This window comes from Lepidochelys olivacea, assembly GCF_965140295.1.
Source record: "Lepidochelys olivacea isolate rLepOli2 genome assembly, chromosome: 1".
Taxonomy (NCBI): Eukaryota; Metazoa; Chordata; order Testudines; family Cheloniidae; genus Lepidochelys; species Lepidochelys olivacea.
This window is the reverse complement of record NC_140411.1, coordinates 132,552,291-132,578,326: the sequence shown is the minus strand read 5'-3', so window position 1 is coordinate 132,578,326 and position 26,036 is coordinate 132,552,291. Positions and strand designations below refer to the sequence as shown.

Here is a 26,036-nt window from a genome sequence, read left to right as displayed (position 1 = left end):
ATTGCTTTGAAATTAGGTTTGTGTCATGGGGATGCAGGATAACGTGATCAAAATTTGGGGTCATTTGACTGAGTGGTTCCTGAGTGAAAGAAACCCCCTGTCATGGGGTGAATGAATCCCATACTGGCCCAGCAACCAAAGAATTAATACAGGCACTGCAGGCTGCTACCGATTGGAAGCCTTGAAGCAGCTGGGAGGATAAAAGAGCTGGGTGGCAGAGTGGCGGGACAGTTACCAGAGAAGTGAGCAGGCTGAAGATAAAAGCTCCTGACAGCAAACTACTAAAGAGCTTCCCAGAAACAACAGTCCAGGAGCGGATTAACTGATCGACAGGGTGGGGAGCCTGCAAAGATCCAGGGAAAGGTAGGAAAAAGATCAGGGCATTGTCAGAGTCGAAGAATCCTGATTTTGCTTACCTGACTTGAAGGCCCTGAGCTGGAACCCAGTGGAGTGGGCGGGCACGGGTTCCCATACCAACCCCTTGGCAGACTTGGAACTCAAGAAAAGTTTGTCAAACTCCTGTGCACCAGGATTGGACACTCAGCCCGGGCTCGGTAAGCCCTAGGGCTGTGCTACACTTGGCCAGATGTGCTCTGTTGCACTCCTGCACCATCCCATACCTCACTTTCCCCAAAATAAAAAATAGTTATTTCTTTCTTCTGCCTTGTACTGTTAAACTGAGAAATACCAATGACTGGAGGAATCACAGGCCCTGTGGAGATAGATGGCTGTGAGCTCACTCTTTAATTAACACATTTAAGGGTGAGCTAACCACAAGCCTCCACTAAGATAAAAGGAGTTTTGGACTGAGTGGCTGGAGGTTGACCAGCCTCTTTATTATTCTGCTGTGTTCATAATAAACCTCCCCATAAAATAGAAGCATGTTATATTTTAACAGAAACAACTGGTCACAAACAACATGAGTTATTAAATCTTTACTGCACAGAAACATCAGTGGGTGTTCACTCACGGCAGTGGCATTGGTACACTCCCTCGAACTACCCAGCCATGCATGAAGCGGCTTCACAGAAACCTTGTGATTATCTTATCCTTAAATGTGTTAATTTGAGTCATGGGTGGCAATTTTATTGCGAGTAATCCAAGTGTTTGGGGCGGAGGGTGGGGGGGGAATAGACAGGTGACCGCTTCCTAGAGCGGGAGGAGAGGAGTATTAGGGAGCAGAGGAATGGGTAAATAAGGCGTCAGAGGGTTTTGGGGCTGCAGTGAGTCTAGTTTTACCCAAGGTACTGTACGGCACCCAATAAGTTTCTGAGGGACTCCAGTGAATGATGTTTAAGAACAGGTTCACTTATTTGCTTGTGCAGTCTAGTAGGATTACAGTGCGTAAGCACCAATAAAGAAGAAAAAACATGACGGTTTCTGTGAAGCCGCTTCATGCATGCCTGATGGGTTGGAGGGAATGTGCCAATGCCATTGCCGTTCGTGAACACCCACTGATGTTTCTGTGCAGTAAAGATTTAATAACTCATGTTATTTGCAGGCTGGTCTAACCAAAATTTTGGTTATATCAAGTGGGGAGGAACCAGGTACAGAGGACTTTGTGGTAGGAGGACAGGAGAGGGATTGCTGCTCTTGAGGGAGCGGGGAAATGAGGATGTGTTGGAAAGCCTTGGATTGAGAAAAGCTGTTTTACCAGTTTCTGAGAATAGGGAGGAGAATGTGGCTGGTAAGTGGCTACTACTTGATCTCAGCGCAGATTTATGCGGTGTTTCCAAAGACACACAGGATGGGAGTGGAGAGAAGTGACCTGTGTTGGCATCATGTTTTGCCCACTCTGACGCATCTAACTGATGGCTTAACAGGTTGTGACCTACCTAGAGCAGGGGTGGGCAAACATTTTGGCCCAAGGGCCACATCTGGCTATAGAAATTGTATGGCAGGCCATGAATGCTTATGAAATTGGAGTTGGGGCGAGGACTGTGGCTGGGGGTGCAGGCTCTGGGGTGGGGCCAGAAATGAGGAGTTCAAGGTGTGGGAGGGGGCTCTTGGCTGGGGCATGGGGAATGGGGGGGAGGGCTCTGGCTGGGGGTGTGAGCTCTGGGGTGGGGCTGAGGATGAGGAGTTTGGGGTGCAGAAGGGTGCTCTGGGCTGGGACCGAGGGATTTGGAGGGCGTGAGGGGTATCAGGGCTGGGGTAGGGGGTTGGGGCATGGGGACGTGGCTCAGGGTGCAGGCTCAGGTGGTGCTTACTTCAAGTGACTTCAGGAAGCAGCAGTATGTCCCCCCTCTGTCTCCTAGGCGGAGGCGCGGGCAGACAGCTCCGCTGCGTGCTGACCCATCTGCAGGTACCACCCCTGCAGCTCCCATTGGCTGTGATTCCCGGCCAATGGGAGCTGCAGGGACAGTGCTTGGGATGGGAGCAGCATGCAGAGCCAGAGGGGGGACATGCCGTTGCTTCCGGGAGTGGCCCCCGACCCTGTTTCCCAGCTGGAGCTCCGGAGTGGGGCAAGCCCCAGACCCCGCTCCCCAGCGGGAGCTCGAGCACCGGATTAAAGTGGCTGGTGGGCCGGATCCAGCCCACAGGCCGTAGTTTGCCCACCCCTGACCTTGGGGTTGTGGTGATTCACTTGGGAGACAATGATCTACGTCTTATTCCTGATGTGCATTTCATATGTTATATTAAGAGCGGATTAAGACTGCATCATAGATTTGTGTCCAGCAGCAGTGATTGGTTTCTCTGAGTTGGCTGAGTGTTTGAATAACTGCTACAGTGACAATATGATTAATATTAATAAGTGTTGGTAGAACATTAAATCAGGAAATTGGAGGGTTTATGGCTGACTGAAAATACTTACTGTATGGCAAAGAAAAACTGCAAGCTCTGCCACCTCCCTGTTTCTCAGAGATGGGGTACATCTGTTGAGCAGGGGTCTTGCTCTCTCTCTCTCAAACATAAAACTGTCAGTATTTTAGAAGAGAAATCCTGTCTGTGATTTCTCTCACCATCCCTTCCAAACTCCACTGCCCAACCATTCTGAGTCATGACCTGTAATGTCTACATGTATCTATGCAGCTACAGACATTGTAGCTGGCACATGGATTGGTGCTTGAACTGTGCCATGAAGTGGCTGTGGAGCAGCACAAGAGCTTGCTGAACCATGCTGCTGGTGCACATATTCATCATTCTGGCCATGAGCCCTTGGTCCTGCTCCCTGTTCACCCTCTTTATCCAGGAGCTTCTGGAGCTGTCTCTCCTCATGGAGTGTGCCTCTCTCCTGCTTAGTTTTCTTAAAAGCAAGGTGCTGTTTGCTCCTCCTTGGTCCTCCTCCTGATCCCGTTGCTGGCTAATTGTGACACTCAGAGTTCTAGGTGAGAGGCTTGGCCCAGCAGGTGAGAAAGTGCCTGCCAATGGAATGAAACAGTAAATTAATTATATTGCCATTGGGGGAAGGAAGAGAATCTCCTCATTTTGCTTTCTTTCTGTACACAACCACACAATTTGCAATATTTTGGAATGCTTATATATCATTCCTTCATGAATTCTCACGTATAGTCATTTTCTTGTCTGCCATTGGGAGCCTTGTGCACACACACACTGTGGTAAGTAACATTGATTTTACTTTAATTAAAAGAAAAAAGTTGGATCTAGCTGAGAGATGGTGGGTTAAAGTCATATTTCAGGGATATTTACCAGTACTGGCTTAGACTTTGTTTCATGCAAGGGAAGCTCTCTAATATTTCAGAAATACGAGAATGGGGAAAAAAAGTAATTTTCCTTGCAAGTGGTAGGGTCCCATCAGTGTATGCAGTGGACCTGGTGATTGTGAAGGGGTTCACTTGCTACACGATTGCTTTCTTGTGGCCAGGCATGATACAGCAGCTCTTTCCCCATATAGTACCCCTTGTTGACAGTCGCTCTGTCAGTGTAGTGGTCTCTGTTCCCAAAATTTGGCCTTCCAGCAAGGTCAAGCTTTACTCCACCCTATCTAGGTAAACAGAGAATCCAACCTAACTGTAATCCAGTGACTTTACAACCAGTTTGCCATCTGTCTCTGGGTTCTTTATGCCCCTTACCTCAAGGGCTTTCACCCCAACTTCCTTAATGGCTGGTAGGGGAGCCCCGGCCCTCCCTCTTCTCTAGGTTCCAGCTCACAGCCAAAGTCTGCTCCCTTAGGCCATGGATCAGTGGGTAGTGATCAATCTATTGGGGATCTCTCTGCCGTCGACTCCAGAACTCCACCATGGCAAGAGGCGGAAGCGGAGTCGACGGGGGAGCGGCGGCTGTCGATCCTGTGCCGCGAGGATGCAAAGTAAGTGATTCTAAGTCGATCTAAGATACGTCGACTTCAGCTATGCTTTCTCGTAGCTGAAGTTGCGTATCTTAGATTGATTTCCCTCCCCCCCAGTGTAGACCAGGCCTTAGAGTCCTTGATGCTTCCCTGCACTCTTCTATTCTCCAGAGAGTGATTGCAGACTCTCTTCCTGCAGCCCTCTTCTGTTTCAAATTTCCTGGCTTTTTAATCACCACCCAGCCCCTCCCCAGCTGGGTTTCATCATCAATTAAGCCTGGCTGTCTCTCTCACAAGGTGCTGCCGGGTATGTTAGTTAGCCTCAGGCCGACAGTAACCCCTTCAGGCCCTCTGTGGGGTACACCCACATCACAGTGACTTAGCAGCCCATTGGTGAGTGTAGTGGTTTAGTAAGCTACCAGGGGGGTCTCAGAAAGTTCTCTCTACCCAGAAATCTAAAACATTGTCTTGAATTCCTGTTCCATAAAACATTTTCCTTAGGGCTGTCAATTAATTGCAGTTAACTCATGCCATTAACTCAAAAAAAATTAATTGTGATTAATCACACTGTTAAACAATAGAATACCAATTGAAATGCATTAAATATTTTGGATGTTTTTTCTATGTTTTCAAATATATATTACAACACAATACCAAGTGTACAATGCCCACGTTATATTATTTGTATTACAAATATTTGCACTGTAAAAATGATAAACAAAAGAAATAGCATTTTTCAAGGATTATACAAGGATTGTAGTGCAGTCTCTTTATCGAGAAAGTGTAACTTACAGATGTAGGCTCTAAAGTTTTACATTGTTTTGGTTTTGAGTGCAGTTATGGAACAAAAAAAATCTAGAAGTCCACTCAGTCCTACTTCTTGTTCAACCAATCACTAAGACAAACCAGTTTACATTTATGGGAGATAATGCTGCCTTCTTTTTGTTTACAATGTCACCTGAAACTGAGAACAGGCATTCGCACGGTGCTTTTGTAGCTGGCGTTGCATGGTATTTACGTGCCAGATATGCTAAATATTCATATGCCCTTGTATGCTTCAGCCACCATTCCACAGGACATATGTCCATGCTGATGATGCTCTTCAAAAAAATAATGTGTTAATTAAATTTGTAACTGAACTCCTCGGGGGAGAATTGTACATCCCTGCTCTGTTTTACCTGCATTCTGCCCTATATTTCATGTTATAGCTGTCTCAGATGATGACCCAGAACACATTCGTTTTAAGAACACTTTAACAGCAGATTTGACAAAATGCAAAGGAAGGTACCAATGTGAGATTTCTAAAAATAGCTACAGCACTCGACCCAAGGTTTAATAATCTGCAGTGCCGACCAAAATCTGAGAGGGATGAGGTATGGAGTATGTTTTCAGAAGTCTTAAAAGAGCAACACTCAGATGGGGAAACTACAGTACCGAACCACCCAAAAAGAAAATCAACCTTCTGCTGGTGGTATCTGACTCAAATGATGAAAATGAACATGCGTCGGTCTGCACTGTTTTGGATCATTATCAAGCAGAACGCGTCATCAGCATAGACGCATGTCCTCTGGAGTGGTGGTTGAAGCATGAAGGGACATAAGAATGTTTAGCATATCTGGCACGTAAATATCTTGCAACGCCAGCTACAACAGTGCCATGTGAACGCATGTTCTCACTTTCAGGTGACATTGTAAACAAGAAGCAAGCAACATTATTTCCTGCAAATTATAGCTAAACTTTTTTTCTAAGCTATTGGCTGAAGTAGGACTAAGTAAATTTGTAGGCTTTAAAGTTTTTATAATAATGCAGTTATTTTTTTGTACATAATTCTACATTTGTAAGTTCAACTTCCATGATAAAGAAATTGCACTATTGTATTAGGTGAATTGAAAAATACTATTTCTATTGTTTTTTACAGTGTGAATATTTGTAATAAAAAATAAATGTAAAGTGAGCACTGTACACTTTGTATTCTGTGTTGTAATTGAAATCAATGTATTTGAAAATGCAGAAAACATCAAAAATATTTAAATAAATGGTATTCTGTTACTGTTTAACAGCATGATTAATCCCATGATTAATTGGAATTAATTTTTTTAATCACGTGATTAATTGCAATTAATTTTTAAATATTTGACAGCCCTAATTTTCATGCAGCGCCTTCCAGGAGTGGAACAAAATAAGGACCACAATTAACAAACTTTAGGATTAGAATGCAGACTATTATTGGGGGCAGAGTTGATTCCTACCGGCTCCCCCTCCCCAGCCTGGAAACAGAAAATCCAGGGTGAGGCACGGCAAAAGAATGCCTGCTGCATGAAGAATCATGGCCTTCCAACGAGAAAATGGGATGAAAAAGTACTTAAAGTAGATATCGTTATTGCTATGTGGGACAATAATTTGCTACTCAAAGCATATATATGCAGCATTACATAGGCATTGCAGATACAACAAAAAGCTGTAATTCCAAAAATATATAGCAGTCATGCCTGTTAGTCTTTAAGGGTTTTGGAAGCTTTAATTGAAAGCAAAGTTAGAAAAAAAAAATTCTTCTCGTCATCCCTTTTTGAAAGCCCATGGCAGACAGGTGGGAGTGGGTGCTAGCAAATCTCTTATGTAATGCCCTCAACCTAGGGTGTAAACACCCTAACATGTAACATCCTTCCTCCATAGCAATAATGTTACTGGTCCTAACCTGGAAATCCTGCCCTCACAAACCAAAGGTTTAACCATATGGCAATAATAATAAAAACAACAGGGTTGACTCTTACTGGGCTGAGTATTGATTCCCTGGCCCTGCTCTGCTTTCTTTCCAGGCTGGTCCTTGGGTTCATCTCTAAACAGGTCCTCAGAAAATTGACCCAAAACATTTACTTAACCCATCCTGATGGAGAAGGTGCTATTGAATTTGGCCCCCTGTGTTTCTGTAAATTTTGCTAAAAAGAATTCCTTAAACGTATGTATGTCCCTTTGCTGTCTTCTTAAATATTTGTTTCACAATTTTCTCTTATTCACTAAAACCCACTTAAAAAAAAAAGAGATCATGTGGTGACCAGTGTTGAAGGTAGATCAGGATAGTAGAGGGAGTTCACTATATTTGGTTACTGCCTTCATGGGTCTTGATGTCAGATGTCAATGTAGCATTGTATCATCTCATGGTCACAGGGCAGAATAAGAGGAAGAGAAGGACACATCTAAAGGAAGTTCTTGTGTTCAAACAGGCCTATACACTGCCAAAAAAAAATGTGCATGTGTACAGTATGTCGAGCTGGGAGGGGGCACATCTCTGGTGCTTTCCAACATTTTCTTCTAAATGCCACCATGTAGACTTGGTCATGATTGTGAATGTGTGCTGATCTGAAAACAAATAGGAATGAGGATTCTTGGGGTAGCTGGGGAAGGGGTTCTTCCCCAAAACCTCTTAAAATATTGCATACAATCTTCTGTATTTTAGGCAATTAATATTTGAAAATATTTTATTTAAAATCCATAGGGGGTGGATGGGCCAACCAGTGGCATGTGTGGTAGGGTTCCTTCTTTCCCTGTGTTTCTGAGCATCTGTTGGATTCGATTGGCGCTGCTTAAAATCCAGCTACTTGTTTAGATCAGCACTTAAAATCAGTACTTAAAATCCAGCTACTTGTTTAGATCTCAAAGTATGAATTTAAAAGGCCATCATTTAAGTGCCAGTTTTTAATATCTTGCTAAATCTGTCAATATTCAAAATTGGTGGGCTATTTTTGTTGAAGAAGAAAGCAGAGAACTTCAGCTGTCTGAAACTGAATCTGAGCATGAAAGAGGTGGTGCAGATGGGCAAAGGAAAGTATTTTGATGAGTTTGCTTCCAGTCTACAGTCTCCTTTGTTTGAAGGTTCATATCTACAGTTGGTCGATTCAGTCTGTAGTCCAGGAGTACTCTTGGATTCCTCAGTGACTCTGAGCTCTCACATAACAAAAGCCACAAGTAATGCTTTCTGCCATTTCTGGTTGGCTAGGAGACTGCATTATCCTGGTGGGCAAACAGCTTGCCTCAGTTATTGATGTCTTCCTCGTCTCTAAGCTGGACTACAGCAATGCAGTATAGTTGGGTGTGAAGTCTTCAGCGCTTAGGAAACCCCAACTAGTACAAAACGGTACAGGGCATCTTCTCAGCAGCACAGCCTACAGTGAGCATATCAGACCTATCCTCCACTGGTTTCTCATAGAACTTTGTGTCAAGTTCAGGGTTTCAGTCCTTCTCCTCAAAGCAGTCCATGGTATGGGCCTGGGATATCAAAAAGATCATGTCAACAACTCCATTCCTATGACACAATGTAACTCTTGACAGTAAGAGTGTAGCTTGTCTGTGCAGGAAGTAGAACCTTTTTGGGTGGTAGTCCAGGACTGTGAAATGAAGACTAAGGAACATCACAGACTTCTCCACTTTCTGCTCCAAGTGCGAGGCATATTTCTTTTATTTTGCCTTCTCTAATATAAACATCTAGCAACAGGTATATTAAAAAAAAAAAACTACCAAAACAAGACACTCCACTGCACTTGTTTCTCCCCCTGGAGAGTGGATGAGAGACCTGAACATGACAAATGTGTAGTCACGTTGCTTAGTGCACTGCCGGAAGGAACTCAGATACTATGGTGATGAGTGCAGTATAAAAACCTATGTAGAATAGAGTAGAATACTTATGTCCTTTGTTCTGGAGAGAAGATAGGTGAACAGCAATCTGCAGTGAATGCATGTTCTCTATTACAGTAGCCAGTGCTGAAAAGTGTAGAGTTAGTTCTCTAGGCGTGTGCTGCATTGCAGTGTATTTCTCTAAGCTAGAAAACTACAAACTGTTGCCTTGGGAACTACTCTGCTCTTGTAATTTTTGACTAGTTATATGCTTGATGTGTCCATAACACTTGGCCCTGATGATTGTAACTACTGTTAGCAGTGAAAAGGGTTGTAATAGTAAAACATCAATAATTACAAAGAATTGTAGTAGAATACAAAGATATTATTTTTTGGCTGCTTTTTTAAATTGAGTTGTTTTTACACATGTGAGTGTAATCTTTGTGTATCACTTTTACGAGAGCCAAAATCCAGTCGGTTATTTAGTCTAACCTAATGTAAGTTCAACTAGTAACTTGTTGCTGTCATTCTGCTATAGCTCAGCACACAAAAATAAAAGAAAAAGTATTAATTTAGGTGGATGGTATACATATGTGAATTTTAAGGCTATCATTTATAAAAGTGCAATTCGTATCATACTGCATTATTATTCAGAAAAACTGATGTATTAGAAAGAAAAACACTATGTCAAAGTATCTGCTAAATGCCTGTCTTTCGCCAGTTCTAGCTTCACTTTTCAGTATTGAACTATGAATAACACACAGTTTGTTTACAATCTACATATATTTAGATTTTAATCTATATTAAGAAATTGTGATTTTGTAGCAACATGAAAGAATAAAGTAAATCTAAAATTAGTTCGGATTCTTCTGAACCAAACTTTATTAAATCAATGACAGAATAATTGATTTGTACCATGTGCACTCTCTGAGATTCCTATTTATAATTTAACTAAAATAACAGTCCTGAACTCTTAATAGCATTTTGACATATAGTACATAGCAGATATTGCGATGAATATGTTTTTAAATGGTTATTGTGAAGTAGATGGAGCTAACATGTTGAATAATGATTATTGTATTGACTGGTGAAGATTACATGACACACAAAAGAAAATATTAATATTTTCAGATTTATTTTATGTCACCTTCTTTTTTTCTTTTCTCCTCTCTAGGTCCTCCTAGCCAGCAGTTTTGTGCCAGTGTATGCAGGAATTAAAGCAGTGGAATATAAAGGAGAGGTAATATTGTGATGTTTGAAGACTTGTGTATTTAATTGCAAAAGCGCTCTTCATTTGTGACATCAAAATCTCAGATGAATTTGCGGGGTGGAGGGAAGGGAGAATCACAAGCCTGTTGTTTTGTTACACACTGAGGGTTATTTATTTAACACTGTAGATGAAAAGAGCATTCGAGGAAGTCATCGCAATCCATTCTTATACAAACATAGCGAATGCCAGAGACACTATGCATTTGGAAATGGTAGTGACCTGAAAGCAGCATTCTTAAAATGTTAATATAATATCCAGTTGTTTATGTAGTTTGCTGGGCTGCTAATGATTACAGTATTGTTTGACGCACAAAAATCTCTAGGTAATTTCTTCCTTCTAAACATTGTAGTTGGATTCAGTTGAGATGTACCAAAATGTTAATGTTACGTTTAGTGTTTTTCCTCCCATCAGATCTTTTCCAGAATAAGTTCAAATAAATCATTTTGCCCTTAATTGAAATGGATTCATCTTTGGCAATTTAGTTTCTGGCTGCCAAAAGAAAGCTTGAGTTCATTTCCTGGTTGTGGGAATGATGTATGTAATAGTGTTTTGTACAATTCAACTCCACTGACATCATATCTGGCACATAAGAGCACCACCCTAGGCAATAACCTGAGTCAGGGGGGTCAGACCATGACGAAAGGTCCCCCAGAAATTCAGTAGCAGCCTCACTTTTTGCCAGATGGAGTCATTTGGATGTTGATCTTGTTTTCACAATTTAGGGTAAATACACTGGATGTCAGAAGCACTCTCTATTACTTGAAAGGGACAAAATCTCTTTGTAAATCTAAGGCTATATCTATACTGCATCAATTGTGGCAGCACATAGGGTATGTGTAGCTACATGCCACAGTGCAAAACCACAGTACCACAGTGTGTCCACATTGTAGTGTGTAGCTACACATATCCGTGAAAGGCTCTGCCAAGGGGAAGGCAGTGGGGAAAGCCTCGGGCAGCAGAGAGCTGGCAGAGCCTTTCCCCACTGCTGGAGTCTTTCTCTGCTGCCAGAGAAGGCTCCAGTAGGGGGGAGACAGCAGGTTGCTACACTGCTAAAAAGAGCAGTGTAGATGGGGAGGCACTGCTTGGGCAACTATAGAGCCATGTAGGTTATATATCTGGGTACATACGCACAGGCGTCAGGTGTGTCTAAGCAGTCCCTCATGGTCTACAATGCTATTTTACCCCTGCTAGGGGGCTAGCTTTATATATTCTCTACACTAAGAAGTTTGCAGTGTGGATCTACCTAGTTTTTTTGGTGTTTGGCAAGAAGTTGAAAGGCTAGGCCATTTCAGTTCAGAAGTTACCCGGTGTAGCTCAGTTAACATTGTCCAAGAGGACTTAGATTCCATTCCACTAAAGGAAGAGCAGCCACTGCTGCTTGCCTATATATTATACCAGTCACTGAAATATGCACAGCTATTGCTTCGTGGTCAATTCAGACTTTTCTGTAGCTCTGTTCTCTCAATTCAGAAGCTAAATATGTGGACAGTTCGGGGGAAGTAATACTTCATTTGTTTAGGAGTACTCAGTCTTCCTCCTGAAACTTGTTGCTGATCAACAAGTAGAGAGCAACAGAAGATTATTGCCTTTGATGTGGAGGGGAATTTATAGGCAATTAGAGAGTGTGGGGTCTTTCACCGTCTGTTCCAGAATTCTTAAAGAGTGGATGAGACGTGCAAAAATTTTACTGCTTGGTGATGGTTCTGTGGCTTATGAAGCAAAGCATGTAACTCTTAAAGAATGGCTCTGCAGATGCAATATATTTTGAAAATTACATTTACTGGTATATGTAGCTTCCATTAAGCCCAGTCCTCATGCTTTGCATCCTCGATTTGAGTTTCTGGGTTGGTTTTCATTGCTCACTATTTCAGAATTTCCCCTATCTTTGCACTTTGAACCACTTATTCAGAAGTTTTTGCATTTTCAATCAATGTTCATAGCTCTAAAGATACTGTGTAATAGCAGGTTACAGAGTAGCAGCTGTGTTAGTCTGTATCCGTAAAAAGAAAAGGAGGATTTACAAATTTATTAGAGACTAACAAATTTATTAGAGCATAAGCTTTCGTGAGCTACAGCTCACTTTATCAGATGCATACAGTGGAAAATACAGTAGGGAGATTTTATACACACAGAGAACATGAAACAATGGGTGTTACCATACGCACTGTAACAAGAGTGATCAGGAAAGATGAGCCATCAGGAACAGTATCCCCAATAATGTCACGGCAAACCTGGTGGCTGAACTTTGTGACTTTGTCCTCACCCATAACCCCATTCACATTTGGGGACAGTGTATACCTTCAAATCAGCGGCACTGCTATGGGTACCCACATGGCCCCACAGTATGCCAACATTTTTATGGCTGACTTAGAACAACGCTTCCTCCTCTCTCGTCCCCTAATGCCCCTATTCTACTTGCGCTACATTGATGACATCTTCATCATCTGGATCCATGGAAAAGAAGCCCTTGAGGAATTCCACCATAATTTCAACAATTTCCATTCCACCATCAACCTCAGCCTGGACCAATCCACACAAGAGATCCACTTCCTGGACACTACGGTGCTAATAAGCGACGGTCACATAAATACAACCCTATACTGGAAACCTACTGACCGCTATACTTACCTACGTGCCTCCAGCTTTCATCCAGACCACACCACACAATCCATTGTCTACAGCCAAGCTCTACGATACAACCGCATTTGCTCCAACCCCTCGGACAGAGGCAAACACCTACAAGATCTCTATCAGGCGTTCTTTCAACTACAGTACCCACCTGCTGAAGTGAAGAAACAGATTGACAGAGCCAGAAGAGTACCCAGAAGTCACCTACTACCGGATAGGCCCAACAAAGAAAATAACAGAACGCCACTAGCCATCACCTTCAGCCCCCAACTAAAACCTCTCCAGTGCATCATCAAGGATCTACAACCTATCCTGAAGGATGACCCATCACTCTCATAGATCTTGGGAGACAGGCCAGTCCTTGCTTACAGACAGCCCCCTAACCTGAAGCAAATACTCACCAACAACCACACAACAAAAACACTAATCCGGGAACCTATCCTTGCAACAAAGCCCGTTGCCAACTGTGTCCACATATCTATTCAGGGGACACCATCATAGGGCCTAATCACATCAGCCACAATATCAAAGGCTCGTTCACCTGCGCATCTACCAATGTGGTATGTGCCAGCAATGCCCCTCTGCCATGTACATTGGCCAGACTGGACAGTCTCTACGTAAAAGAATAAATGGACACAAATCAGACGTCAAGAATTATAACGTTCAAAAACCAGTCGGAGAACACTTCAATCTCTTTGGTAACTCAATTACAGACCTAAAAGTTGCAATTCTTCAACAAAAAAACTTCAAAAACAGACTCCAGTGAGAGACTGCTGAATTGGAATTAATTTGCCAACTGCATACAATTAACTTAGGCTTGAACAAAGACTGGGAGTGGATGTGTCATTACACAAAGTAAAATTATTTCCCCTTGTTTATTTCCCCTCCTACTGTCCTTGTCAACTGCTGGAAATGGCCCACCTTGATTATCACTACAAAAGGTTCCTCCCCCTCCCCCCCGCTCTCCTGCTGGTAATAGCTCACCTTTCCTGATCACTCTTGTTACAGTCTGCATGGTGAACCCATTGTTTCATATTCTCTGTGTATATAAAATCTCCCCACTATATTTTCTACTGTATGCATCCGATGAAGTGAGCTGTAGCTCACGAAAGCTTATGCTCTAATAAATTAGTTAGTCTCTAAGGTACCACAAGTACTCCTTTTCTTTTTGTGTGATGGCATAGAACTTACCTGGAACAGGGACTGCAGTGCTTAAGACTATGGAACAAAGGATTTGTAATTCAGCCCCTTTTAGAAGTTATGTGTATGGTATCACAAATGTTGACGTTTTGAGGAGGGGCATTTTGCAGTATAAACAGAATTAGAGAAAAAAAGTTGAAAGTTTGAGTTGTGAAATTACAAAGCTGGAGATGTTAAACTGTTAGAAAAATGGGAATTTAAATAAATTAGAATGAGAGATTTTTATTAGAAATGCAGTAGAGTAAGTAATACATTATTGGTGACAACCGAATTGTTCTGGGGGACCAGGCAAAAAGAAGACCATCATAGAGTCACAATATGTGGGCATGTGAGAGAGGGAGCAGTCTTCTGGAATTGTCAGATTTGGAGTTGGCTATGGAGGGAAGGCCAGATTACAGAATCACATGGCTGGTCGCAGATAGGGAGCTGGACCAAGGACAACTGCCCTTGTAGAGCTGAAAAATAGGCTGGCCTACAGCAGAGACCAGTCCACTATGGAGGTAGCTTTGCAGCCAAATGGTGGAATATGGAGAGCCCCAGAAGAGATGCTGAACCAACAGATATTATAGCCAGAGGTAATGCTTGCTATACATTAGTCACATCATTGATTATTGCAAGGGTCTTGCAGTGTCCTCCTAATTTAAGGACTGGTTTCACTTCATGTGACAAAGGCCATAAACCATTTCCAGACAGAGTAGAGGTAATGGGCTCTTTGGAAACCTGTCACAACCGCATTTCCTGTGACTGAACCCCAGAGGTTTCTTCATCATCTGCCATTAAGTTTACAGAAATTTTCACTATTTTGCACTTGGACAGTGGGCACTTATAAATAGCGCACATGCCATCAGCTCATTCCTCCAATGAGGACTTAATATCTCTTGTGTTTGTAGAAATACAGTTTACTATTAGTAAAATAACAAAGTTATAAAGTTTTTTAAATTGTTTCAGGCAAGTACGAAATTTGTTCTTTTGGGAGGTCAAAAGCCTTACTCAGCTGTCCCTTTAAGCAAATAACAAATTCAGTCTCTTTTAGCAAGCCCATTAATTTTGGTGTAGATTTGGTGAAACATACTCTAGCTGCCAAATTAGGGAAGATAATCTTCTGACCCAAGTTAATATATAAATATAATAATAGTTTAGACATGAATAATTTATTGAAATTGATTGATAGGTGGTGTTTCCCCAAAAAACTTAACCAGTCCGGATAATGCTAGTTAATCTGAGAAAATTATAAAATGTCCGTGTTTCCACAGCAGGTGCGTGGAATAGCAACTATTAACTTCATGGTCACTCAGAACACTCAATATAATGAAACAAATTGCTATAATTAAATCGGGAAACATAATATGTTACTGTTACTATCACCAACATGTGGCATAGCTTTTTTTAACCTGATACTCATCTCCTGTCAGCATCTGTCATTGATTTTCATAGTCAGAATGTGTGCGCTTTTGTCCCTTGAGTTGTGTTATCCAAATTATCTTAGCATTGGGCAAGCAAAGAATAAATGGAGTACCACACCTGTTTTTTTTAAAAGATTGCTATAATATACCAATTGGCTAATATAGTGTTTTTTGATCTAGTGGTTTATCTTTAAATTGATTATTTCAGTTACTAATTTAATAGTTCAGACAGGACTTTTGATGTATACAATCTCATTAGTGTTCAATTATTTGTTTGAGAATTCTGAAACTACGTCTGAATTTGTATTTGTGTGTTAAAAACTTGATACTGGTTAGCTTTACTCCTGGGGTCATTCTGCGCCAAAAAATTAAAAATTCTGTGCACAATATTTTGAAATTCTGCAAAATTCTTCAATTTGTTTGTCAAAATAATGCTATGTAATCATGCTAGTTTCAGTTATTTTGGTAATTTATTTCAAAATACCTGTCAGCAAGTGTGCCTGTAACAATACAGACACACACAAAATTCCCCCAGGAATAGAGAGTTAAAAAAAACCCCTATGACAACCCAGTTCCTGTTTCTCTGCTCTCCTCCCCTGCCCCCCCCCCCCCCCAGAGCCAAGCTGGAGGGCCAGGCACCCACAACCCTGCCCCCCCAGGCCCAGCTGCGGGGGCCCCCTTAGCCAATACACCCAAAACCCCTACCTCCCCCAGACCGTAGCTGCGGGTCCCTCCTGACCAGATACCCACAGCCCCTTCCGTACAGCCTGATGCTCAGTCCCAGACTTGCATGGAGTTTCCTGTGCATTGCCCTCTCCTTCCCTCAAGGCATGCTGGGAACTGCAGCTACCAGGAACCCTCTAGCTCCCTCCTCCTCCTCCTCTCAGCAGTGCCTTCTATGTGCGAGCTGGGCTCTGCCAGGTCCAGCATCCCCTACTGGTGGCTAGCAGCACTGCAGCCCATTTGTATGGGGGAAAAGAAATTCTGCATACACAGTGTTAATTTCTGCAACATTCTGCATTGCACAATGGCACAGAATTTCCCCAGAAGTATTTGATTGTGAGTTGTAATGTGTTTATTCAAACACTATGACAGTAATAACTTCATTACACACTTTAGTGGTGTTTTATCTACATCCTTTCTATGATAGATACCAATGAACTGCTCCTCTGGAAGTAATGAGAAGTCTCATGGATGGGATAGACAAGTTCTCTTATGTTGGCTTCTTATCTGTAACTATAGTTTGACTGACCACTTACGTAGTTTTTGTGCACTATGCTGCTCATAGCCCTCATAAATAAAACCAGCAGTACCTTCTGTTGTAGTTATTACTTGTATTGTTAACTAGTTGAACAAACTGGTCTTTTAAAAATAATAAATAGTTTAAATAAAAGAATTGTTATATAAAAGCACTCATATGTATGATTAGATAGAAATTCCATCTTGAACAATGGAAATTGGAATTCCAGTTATATCTTTTAACTTTCTGCAAAAAGTTCATTTGCATCCATATTTTCATTGTGCTACACATTTGTGTAAGTGTGGTGATTTTTTTTTGTTTTGTTTAGAGTAATTGATCTATAATACCCTTTTAGATCTTATAGTTATTATATAGATATATGCATGCACATATAAATAAAACATTTCTGTTGTTTATAGATGTATATACACACACACACGTACATTATATCAACGTGCAAAATTGTAAATTATTAGTATTCTAAATTCTATATAATCTCTGAGGAATTCTGTTGTATCATGCTTTTGAGGTTTTTATTTTACTGATATGAGTATGTTCATATTAATCTGTTAACTAAAAAACAAACAAACCAAAATTAGCACTAAGTCAAGATTTAAGACAAGTCCAGACTACCAAGTATATATGAAACATTCACTAATAAAGTTATACGTGTGTATAATGTCACCCACTGAACAATGGATTCTTTGTGTTGTCCAGACTTTAGAATTTTGGTTTATTTGGTAGTAAGGAAAACATACTGCTGCTTTTATAGTGTTCTAAGAAGGACAGTATATATTCAACATGTTTAACATTTTTTTTGTTTATGTGATCTAAGGGGGCCAATGAAGAAGGTTCAGCACTAGAGCTGGGCAAATACTTCTGTTTGTTAGCAGTTTTGAAAAATTGAAAAAATTGATTCGGGTCGAACTGAATTCAAAACTTGCCAAAAAAAAATGGCAAATAAAAAATAATCTGTTTTGAGTCTCCCACATTGTAGATGAATTCCCTAGCTACCAGACTACAGAGATATTCTCTCTCTCTCCTTTTGGCCCAGTCCTATTCATTGGAACAGAGAATAGTCGTTGGGCCAGAGAGAGTAAGTAAGAATATTTCTGTAGCTTGGTGGTTAGGACACTCATCTACGATGTGGGATGCCCAAATTCAAGTCCCCACACCAGTGCCTACTTCATTATTTATACGTAGTGGGAAAGATTATGAGATATCTGTCTCAGTGTATCCCACAGTCCATTTGTTAGGGAACATTCCCATAATGAGGAAGAACAAGTTCAAATCTCTTCTCTACATCAGGTCAAGGGGAAATTTAATCTTGGGTCTTCCATATCCTAGGTGAATGATCAAACTAGTGGGCTGGCAGTTATAAGGGAAAGGCCGCCTCATCTTCTATTCAGAAAAATATATTTAGGGAGAAAACTATTCAGTGAATTCATGTCAAATTCATGAATAGTTTCAGGTTGACCAAAACGGCATTTTCAACAAATATTCACTATGAAAAATTTGACCCAGCTCTAGTCAGCACATAACAAACTCTGACTTTTTTTCCCAATAGAAATGGATTGATGGTGGCCTTACCAATGGCCTCCCTATTCTGCCTGTGGGACGAACAGTCACTGTTTCTCCTTTCAGTGGTCGATTAGATATCTGTCCACAAGACAAAGGACATGTAGATCTCTATATTAAAGTTGCAAAGCAAGACTTAATGGTGAGTGACTTGTTTTTAACTAATTTTGGTGATAGCCTTATTATTTTTATTTTTGCTAGCTGTTTTATGTGATTTTCAAGAGCAGCTAGGATAGTTTGGTACCCAACTCCCATTGACTTTTTATGGGGATTGAGAACCTAATCTTTTTTAGGTGTTTTTAAACAAAATGAAGTGTTGGATTTTCAGTTTATAAAATGTGCTCAATTGGCACATGCACAGTTTGTTAAAAAGGGCTACAAACTCCATACTATACAGCAATGTTAAGAAAAAAAAGGAGACATAGAAGAAGATAAAGAAGTTATTCTATCCTAATACAATTCCTCCAGTAAAGGCCTGGGGAAAGATTAGACAGCATGACCTACAACTTCCAAAGTAGAGTAATTATTCCAGAATAGTGTCCACACAAGGAGTTTTTCTGCAGTAGCTGTGCCAGTAGGGTTGTCACCTCTGAGGTACAAAAATCCAAGACATCCAGGATGATCCTGAGCCCACAAAACTGGACAACTGGCAATGTGTACTGAGCACACTTACAGATTTTCCAGGACAGCCATCTCAAAAAAGGATGATTATGGGAAAACCTGAACAGGTGGCAACCTTATACTCTGATTAATCGATTTCCTTGTGTACACAAGGCGTAAGGGCCTTCTTCATAGATTCATAGAGTTTAAGGCCAGAAGAAATCACTGGCTCATCATTTGGTCTGACCTCCTGTGTATCACAGGTCATTACATGTCACCCAGTTACCCTTGTATAGAACCCAGTAATTTGGTATGACTAAAGCATAAATTGTCTTTGACTAAAGCATATCTTCCAGAAAGGCATCCAGGCTTTATCTGAAGACCTCCAGAGATGGAAAATCCACCACTTCCCTTGGTATTTAGTTCCAGTGGTTAATCACCCTCACTGTTAACAATGTATGCCTAATTTCTAATTTGAATTTGTCTGACTTCAGCTTCCAACCACTGGTTCTTGTTGTGCCTTACTCCACTAGACTGCAGGGCCCTTTAGTACCCAGTATTTTCTCTCTACGTTTATGCGCTGTAATGATGTCACCTCTCAATCTTATTTTTGATGAATTAACCAGCTTAAGCTTGTTTAGTCTCTCACTGTAAAGCATTTTCTCAAGCTGTCATAAATTTTGTGGCTCTTTTGTGCACACATCCTTTTCAAAATGTGGACACAAGAATTGTATGCAGTATTCCACTATCTCTTGCATCAGTGCTGTATACAGAGGTAAAACCTGTTTATATATCCAAGGATTACATAAACCCTTTTTGCCACAGCATGCCACTGGGAGCTCATGTTGAGTTGTTTGTTCTCTCTGACACCTATATTCTTTTCATACTCACTGATTTCCAGGACACAGTCCCTAATTCTGTAGGTATAGCCTTGTTCCTGGTTCTTTGTTCCTAGGTGTATCACATTGCATTTGGCTGTATTAAAACACATTTGGTTTGAATGGACCCACTTACCAAGAGATCCAGATTGTTCTATATAATTGCCATTTTCCTCATTATTTACCACCCGGGCAGTTTTAGTGTTATATGCAAATTTTATCAGCAGTGATTTTATATTTACCTCCAGCTCATTGATGAAAAGTTGAATAGTGTCTGGACTAGTGCTTATCCCTGCAGAACTTCACTAGAAACATCCCATTCAACATGAATTCCCCATTGGCAACTATTTTATGAGATATATGTCAGTTAGCCAGTTCTTAATGTATTTAATGTGTGCTTTATTGATAGTTTGTGGTGCTAATTTTTAATCAGAATGTGGGGCGGTATTAAGTCAAACACATTACAAGTCGAAATATATTAGGTCTATGCAGTTAACTTTATCAACCAAACTTGTAAGCTCCTCGAAGAATGAAGTCAGCTTTGTTTAATAAGACATACTTTCTATAAAACCATGTAGACTGGCATTATTTATATTCCTGTCCTTTAATGCTTTATCAATTGAATATCATATCCGATTTTCCATTATTTTGGGATTTATGTCAGGTTAACTAGCTATAGTTACCTGTCCACCTGCTCTTTTTGAGTATTGGCACAACATTAGCACTCTTTCAATTTTGTGGAATTTTCCCACTATTCCAAGACTTATTAAAAATTGACATCAGCGGGCCAGAAATCTCCTGAGTCAACTCTTCAGGACTCATGGGTGCAAGTTATCTGGGTCTGCTGATTTAAAAAATATTTATTCCTAGTAGATGATGATTGACTAACTTCTTTTGGTACTAATGGACTGGAAAATACATCATCAATGAATACTTTATCCCCTTTCTTTCCAAATATAGGGAAGAAATAGTTATGGAACTTTTCTGCAACATTATTAACAATTTTACCATCTCCATCTGTTAACAAGGGAATATGGGATAGTATACCATTTGAGGGATTGCTTTTGTTCCTAATATACTGCAAGCCAAACCAGTAAGGGATTTGTCATTGATTACCCGTAACGTTTGTGCCTTAAATGCTCTGCTGCTGTGGCTCAGCCTGGATACCTACAGCCTGCAGACAAGCCATGCACTGTGTCTGTAATAAGTAGTTCTGAACCAGCAACTCTAACTTGTTAAACCCTAGCCAGTATACACCAGCTCTGGTTATATCTTGCAAGATGTCCCAAGTACTCCTCCCCAGTCTCAGTTTTTCCCAAAAGCATGTTCTCTGCAATGTCTAGTTCTTCCTTGGACCATTCAATGGAATAATAAGGTTTGTTTGTTCCTCTAAAGCAGGGGTGGGCAAACATTTTGACCCGAGGGTCACACTGGGGTTGCAAAACTGTATGGAGGGTCTGGTAGGGAAGGCTGTGCCTCCCCAAACAGCCTGGCCCCCGGCCCCTGTCCGACCCCTCCCACTTCCTGCCCCCTGACTGCCTCCCTCAGAACTCCTGACCCATCCAACTGCCCTGTTCCTTGTCCCCTAACCGCCCCCTCCTGGGACTCCACCCCATATCCAACCCCTCCACTCCCTGTCCCCTGACTGTCCTGACCCCTATCCACACCTCCGCCCCCAACAGGCCCCCTGGCACTCCCACGCCTATCCAACCTCCCCATCCCCTGACCAGCCCCCCCCCCAAAAAAAAACTCCGCCCCATCCAACCCCTTGGCCCCAACCCCCTTACCATGCCGCTCAGAGCAGCATGTCTGGCCACTGCACCGCCCAGCCGGAGCCAGACACGCTGCCCTGCAGGAGCACGCAGCCCCATTGCCCAAGGCCCTGCCAGCATGGTGCATGGCTGCAGGGGAGGGGCTGGTGGTTCTCCCCGGCCGGGAGCTCAAGGGCCGGGCAGGACAGTCCCGTGGGCCATCATTTGCCCACCTCTGCTCTAAAGAGACAAAATGCACAGCGTTATCACTTTAACAGGAGCTAGCAATCATTTTGTTTCAAACACAGCACTGGGTTAGTATGGATTGAAAGTAAAACAAGTTTATTAACAAAAGGATATAGAATTTTAAGTGAGTTCAAGTACAAAAGATAGTGTTAGAAATGGTTCCAACCAAATAAAAGTGAAAAATGCTTTCTAGTGGGTAACCTACAGTACACACAAGCTACGGCCTTTGTTCAAGGTAGTTTTCTTATCGAACAACCTTCCAGCAAGATAGCGAAGATAGCGGACCACCCCTTTGGTCAAAATGCCCCACAAAGTTTATAGTGCTTGGTTCCTTTGTCATCGTAGGGGTCTTTGCTTCTCTCTTTTATAGTCTAGTTAACTTTAGAAATGGACTCTTCTGAAGGTTACCCCCTCCCCGCCCTGCCCAAAGTAAAGCTCATTCAAGCTGTGAGGAAGGAGACATGGAGTCTGTTAATGAAGAACTTTCCATGGTTTCTTCCTCCACTGGTGTTTGCTAAAATGCAAATGACATGTGATTGCTTATTGACTCTGATGGCCTCTGGAGACATCAGGCTGCCCTTTGTCTGGGAAAAACCTCTTTACTTGTCTGGTAAACACCCTTTGTACATTTTCTTCCTATTTGTATGATCCTTTGGACATTTACCATACATACACCACTTAAGAATATTAATGTTCAGTGTGTTATTAGTTTTCCAATGACATGACACCCCTATCATTAATTTAGCATTAGCAAATTGGGGCACCTTGAGTGGACCAGGCCACCTGAAACTCACTACCAGATACCAGTGACCCCCTTGCTTTCTTGCACTGGGATGCTGGTAAGGGCACATGTACTTACACTCCTTATTGTCCTTAGCCTTTCCAACCATTGTTTTTTTCCTTGAGGTCTTTAGCTTCCCTTATCAATGATCTATTACTGTTTATTTCCCTTTGTCATATATTTGGTTTTTTTTATTTCTAATTGTTTCCTTCACTTTGCTAATGAGCCAGGTTTGGCTTTCAGCCAAATTTGTATTCTTTCTTGATTATGAAATTATGGCTTTTTCGACATCTAATAAGATCTTCTTTGAGAACTCACAACTTTCATTCAGATTTTTCTGTCTAAATTTTTTCTCCCAATCCATTTTGCTCATAATATTCCTCATCTTTGGGAAATTAACCCTTTTGAAGCACCAAATATGCCTGGGATTGTCCTCTGTTTGCCCTTTATTGAATGTAATCATGTCATGATAGTTGATCCCTAGGCAAATACCAACCAATAGTCCAATGATTGTTTTTCCATCATAATGAGGTCCAAAATAGAGTTAACTCCTTTTGGGTGCAATACTTTTTGTGTTAGGAAATTATAATTTTTAGACACTCTGATAATTTTTTTCTGTTGGTTGGTTGAGACTTCCAGTATACATTGCTGATATTAAAGTCCCCCATCACAGCACAATTTTTCCTTCCTCATATTAAAGACAGGTGCTTAAGGAAGTAACTGATCCTGCTCTCTGGTTTGATTCAGTGGTCTATAACAGATCCCCACGAATAAACTCTCCTGGGCTTTATTTGTTAGCCCATTGATACATATGCATTCAAGATCCTATTCTCTTCTGAGTTACCAATAACTCTAAAACAAGTAATGGTATCTTTAATATCACACCCCAATTCTTTCACCCATTTTGTCCTTCCTAAACCAGTTATAACCAGTGATTTTAACATTCCAGTCATGCAAATCATCCCACTCTGTTTCAGTAGTGCCAATTATATCAAATTTATTCTCACCAATGTAAACTTCCAATTTCTCTTGCTTGTTGTCCAGACTCCTACCATAGAACAGTTGAAAAATGTTGTGTCTTCATATTCTATGTCACATCAGTTCAGTTTATTTATGATGCACTGGATTTGAGTTTCTACCACTTTTGCCTCCTCCTCCTATTTTGCCCTCCTAGCTGGCCCAGTTAGTTTCCAACTGGGAAGATTAGCTCCCTGCTTGTGAGATGCAGGCTGTCTTGTTCGTATAGTCCTCTCTCCCAGAGCTATGTGGTTCAGTGTTTTACAAATCCAAGCCAGGCATTCAGCCAACAGTTCACTTGCAGTGTTTTCTGCCTTTTTTACTTGTGATGAGAATGAGGAACTTGAATCATATGCAGTATGACAAATTCTTTCCTATGCAGATGACCAGCACAAGGCCTTTGTACCACCGAAGTCCTAATTAAGACTTAAAATAGGTCTTAACTAGAAGTTTAGTGATGTGCTAGTCTTCTATACAAGAGTGAAATCATCCTGAGATACAATAAACCAATGGAAAGATTCAGGGACGTGGATGAAATGATGAGAGAGAGATTACTTTGGCAATGGCATTATGAACTAATGGAGGTAGGGAGTACTGAGGGCAGATAGGAAAAGGTTGCATTATTCAAGGTAAGATGATTAGAATATGGACAAGGATTTCAGCAGTAGAAATGGTTTGGAAAGATGACTTTGTAGGTGAAATTAACATGTATATGCTATCTTTCACACGTTACTTGGCTACTATTTGCACCATGAATCCATATAGAAAATAAGTTGATATTGACCAACTGAGTCATCTAGCTGAGTCTTGGTTGAATAAACAAAGTTTGGTGTCTCATCCGTACATGCTAAAGAGTTTATTTGGAGGCCCTTTGTTTTCTGTGATTCTGCATCTCTGGAATTTGCCACAGAAGTCACTTCCTGCACCACAGTTGTGTTCCAGAATCTCCGGTGTCACTTAAAACAGTTTCTAGCCCTCAGAGTTAGAGACAACCTTGAAAATGTTAACCAAGTAAACAGATGCAGTGATGTGTGTCTGAATCTGCAGTCAACCTGAAACAATAGTTTTGAGAGTTTTGAACTGCCCTAGTCAACTCAAACAAGGCTCCAGAGGCTTAGTAATTCCATGGTTGCAAAATTTGATTAATTATTTATTTCAAATAAAAGGTCATTATTATTCTATATTGCACCATTTGTGAAGTGTGTAAGAAATAAAATATATATTAAATGAGTTAATCATTTAAACTAATAAATGTCTAATATCTTACTCATTGTAATTTTATTTATTATTGGATTAAATTAGCTACAAATAAAATGGTCTTAGTGAAAGAATCTAAAATATAAGGAGGGAGAGCAAGCCTATAACCAGACAATCATTACACCATCAGAATGATCAACCGCGGTCTTCAATAGTTTTTAGATTTTGGAAACATCATTTATCTATCCTAAAAGGGGGTAGGAAAGATGAAGAGAACAAGAAAAATAAATACAATAGTTTGTCCTTACAGTTGCCTAACTTAGAATACTTCTCTGTTGCAGTTGTCTGTGGCCAACCTGGTAAGACTTAATCAAGCTTTATTCCCACCAAGCCAGAAAAAGATGGAATCACTGTACCAAAATGGATTTGATGATGCTGTACATTTTCTACTAAAGGAAAACTGGTTTGAATAGATTATGTGCATGGAAAATTAACAATGTCTGATAGCTGTCAAAACAAAGTACATATGTCACTCAGAACCCAAGATATTGCTGCCATGATTTTTGTTTATTAAAATACAAATTCCAGAGGTATCGCATCTGTCAAGAAAATATCCAGGTGCTTTGCTAAAATTGGTCAGCATGTCAGAATGGAAAACTGTACTTACATGGTAAAAGGATCTGCTGTTTCAAATAGGTATAATAGTAAAATCTATTAAAATTAAAAGAAGGTCATCATTTAGGATGTACAGAACAGACTAGTGTATTACTTCATAAAATACCGAAAATGTGATTGCTGACAATCATATATGAGATACTCATTCAGGTTGTGTCCTGAAAATGTGCACTGTATCTAGTTCTCTTAAGCTTTGAATAGTTGTGTACTTTCTCTGTTAATCTTATTTTTGTGCACAGTAATTGACTGGTTGTAATATTTCAAGCATGAACTCCAATTACAAAGAGACTGAGAAACAAAACAATTTAATTGCATTTCTTTAATTATAATACATGTATTTTTTCACCATTAGAACTTTTTGTCCTTTAAATCAGTTCTAGGACTTTTAAAATCCTGAAATACCCATCTGTTCCAAAATTTAAGAACATTTTTTCTGCAAAATATGTTGGAAAAAAGATTGCACCAGATATTATTAATTTTATTTATGCAGTGGTTCTTTGTCTACTAAATTTTAATAAAATAATTTATGTTTGGAAATTTGTCGGGTATTTATTTTGTTGTAAATCTCTCAGTACTATGGTGTTATACTTCATTGATCCATTTTGGACAAATGATCGATATTTTTGAAAAGTTTGCATAAATGCATGTTTTTCCCTTTCACTAAGGGCGTGATCCTGCACCATTGAAGCTAATGGAAGGTTTTCCATTTACTTAA

The 26,036-nt window shown here is 40.7% G+C and overlaps 1 protein-coding gene across 3 annotated transcripts in view; it reads left to right on the top strand.

Annotated features, from left to right (window-relative positions):
* Positions 1-25,671, top strand: part of PNPLA4 (patatin like domain 4, phospholipase and triacylglycerol lipase) — a 46,777-nt gene extending 21,106 nt beyond the window's left edge. For 2 of the 3 annotated variants that reach the window (XM_084612990.1, XM_084612989.1), the window contains exons 7-9: positions 10,032-10,097; positions 18,166-18,318; positions 24,988-25,665. In XM_084612990.1, the coding sequence (XP_084469116.1) occupies positions 10,032-10,097; positions 18,166-18,318; positions 24,988-25,119 (351 nt within the window). In that variant the 3' untranslated portion in view covers positions 25,120-25,665. Of the gene's footprint in view, positions 1-10,031; positions 10,098-18,165; positions 18,319-24,987 lie in introns of all 3 variants that reach the window. The other variant, XM_084612991.1, reaches the window with a different exon arrangement.
* Positions 25,672-26,036: the final 365 nt, after the last annotated feature.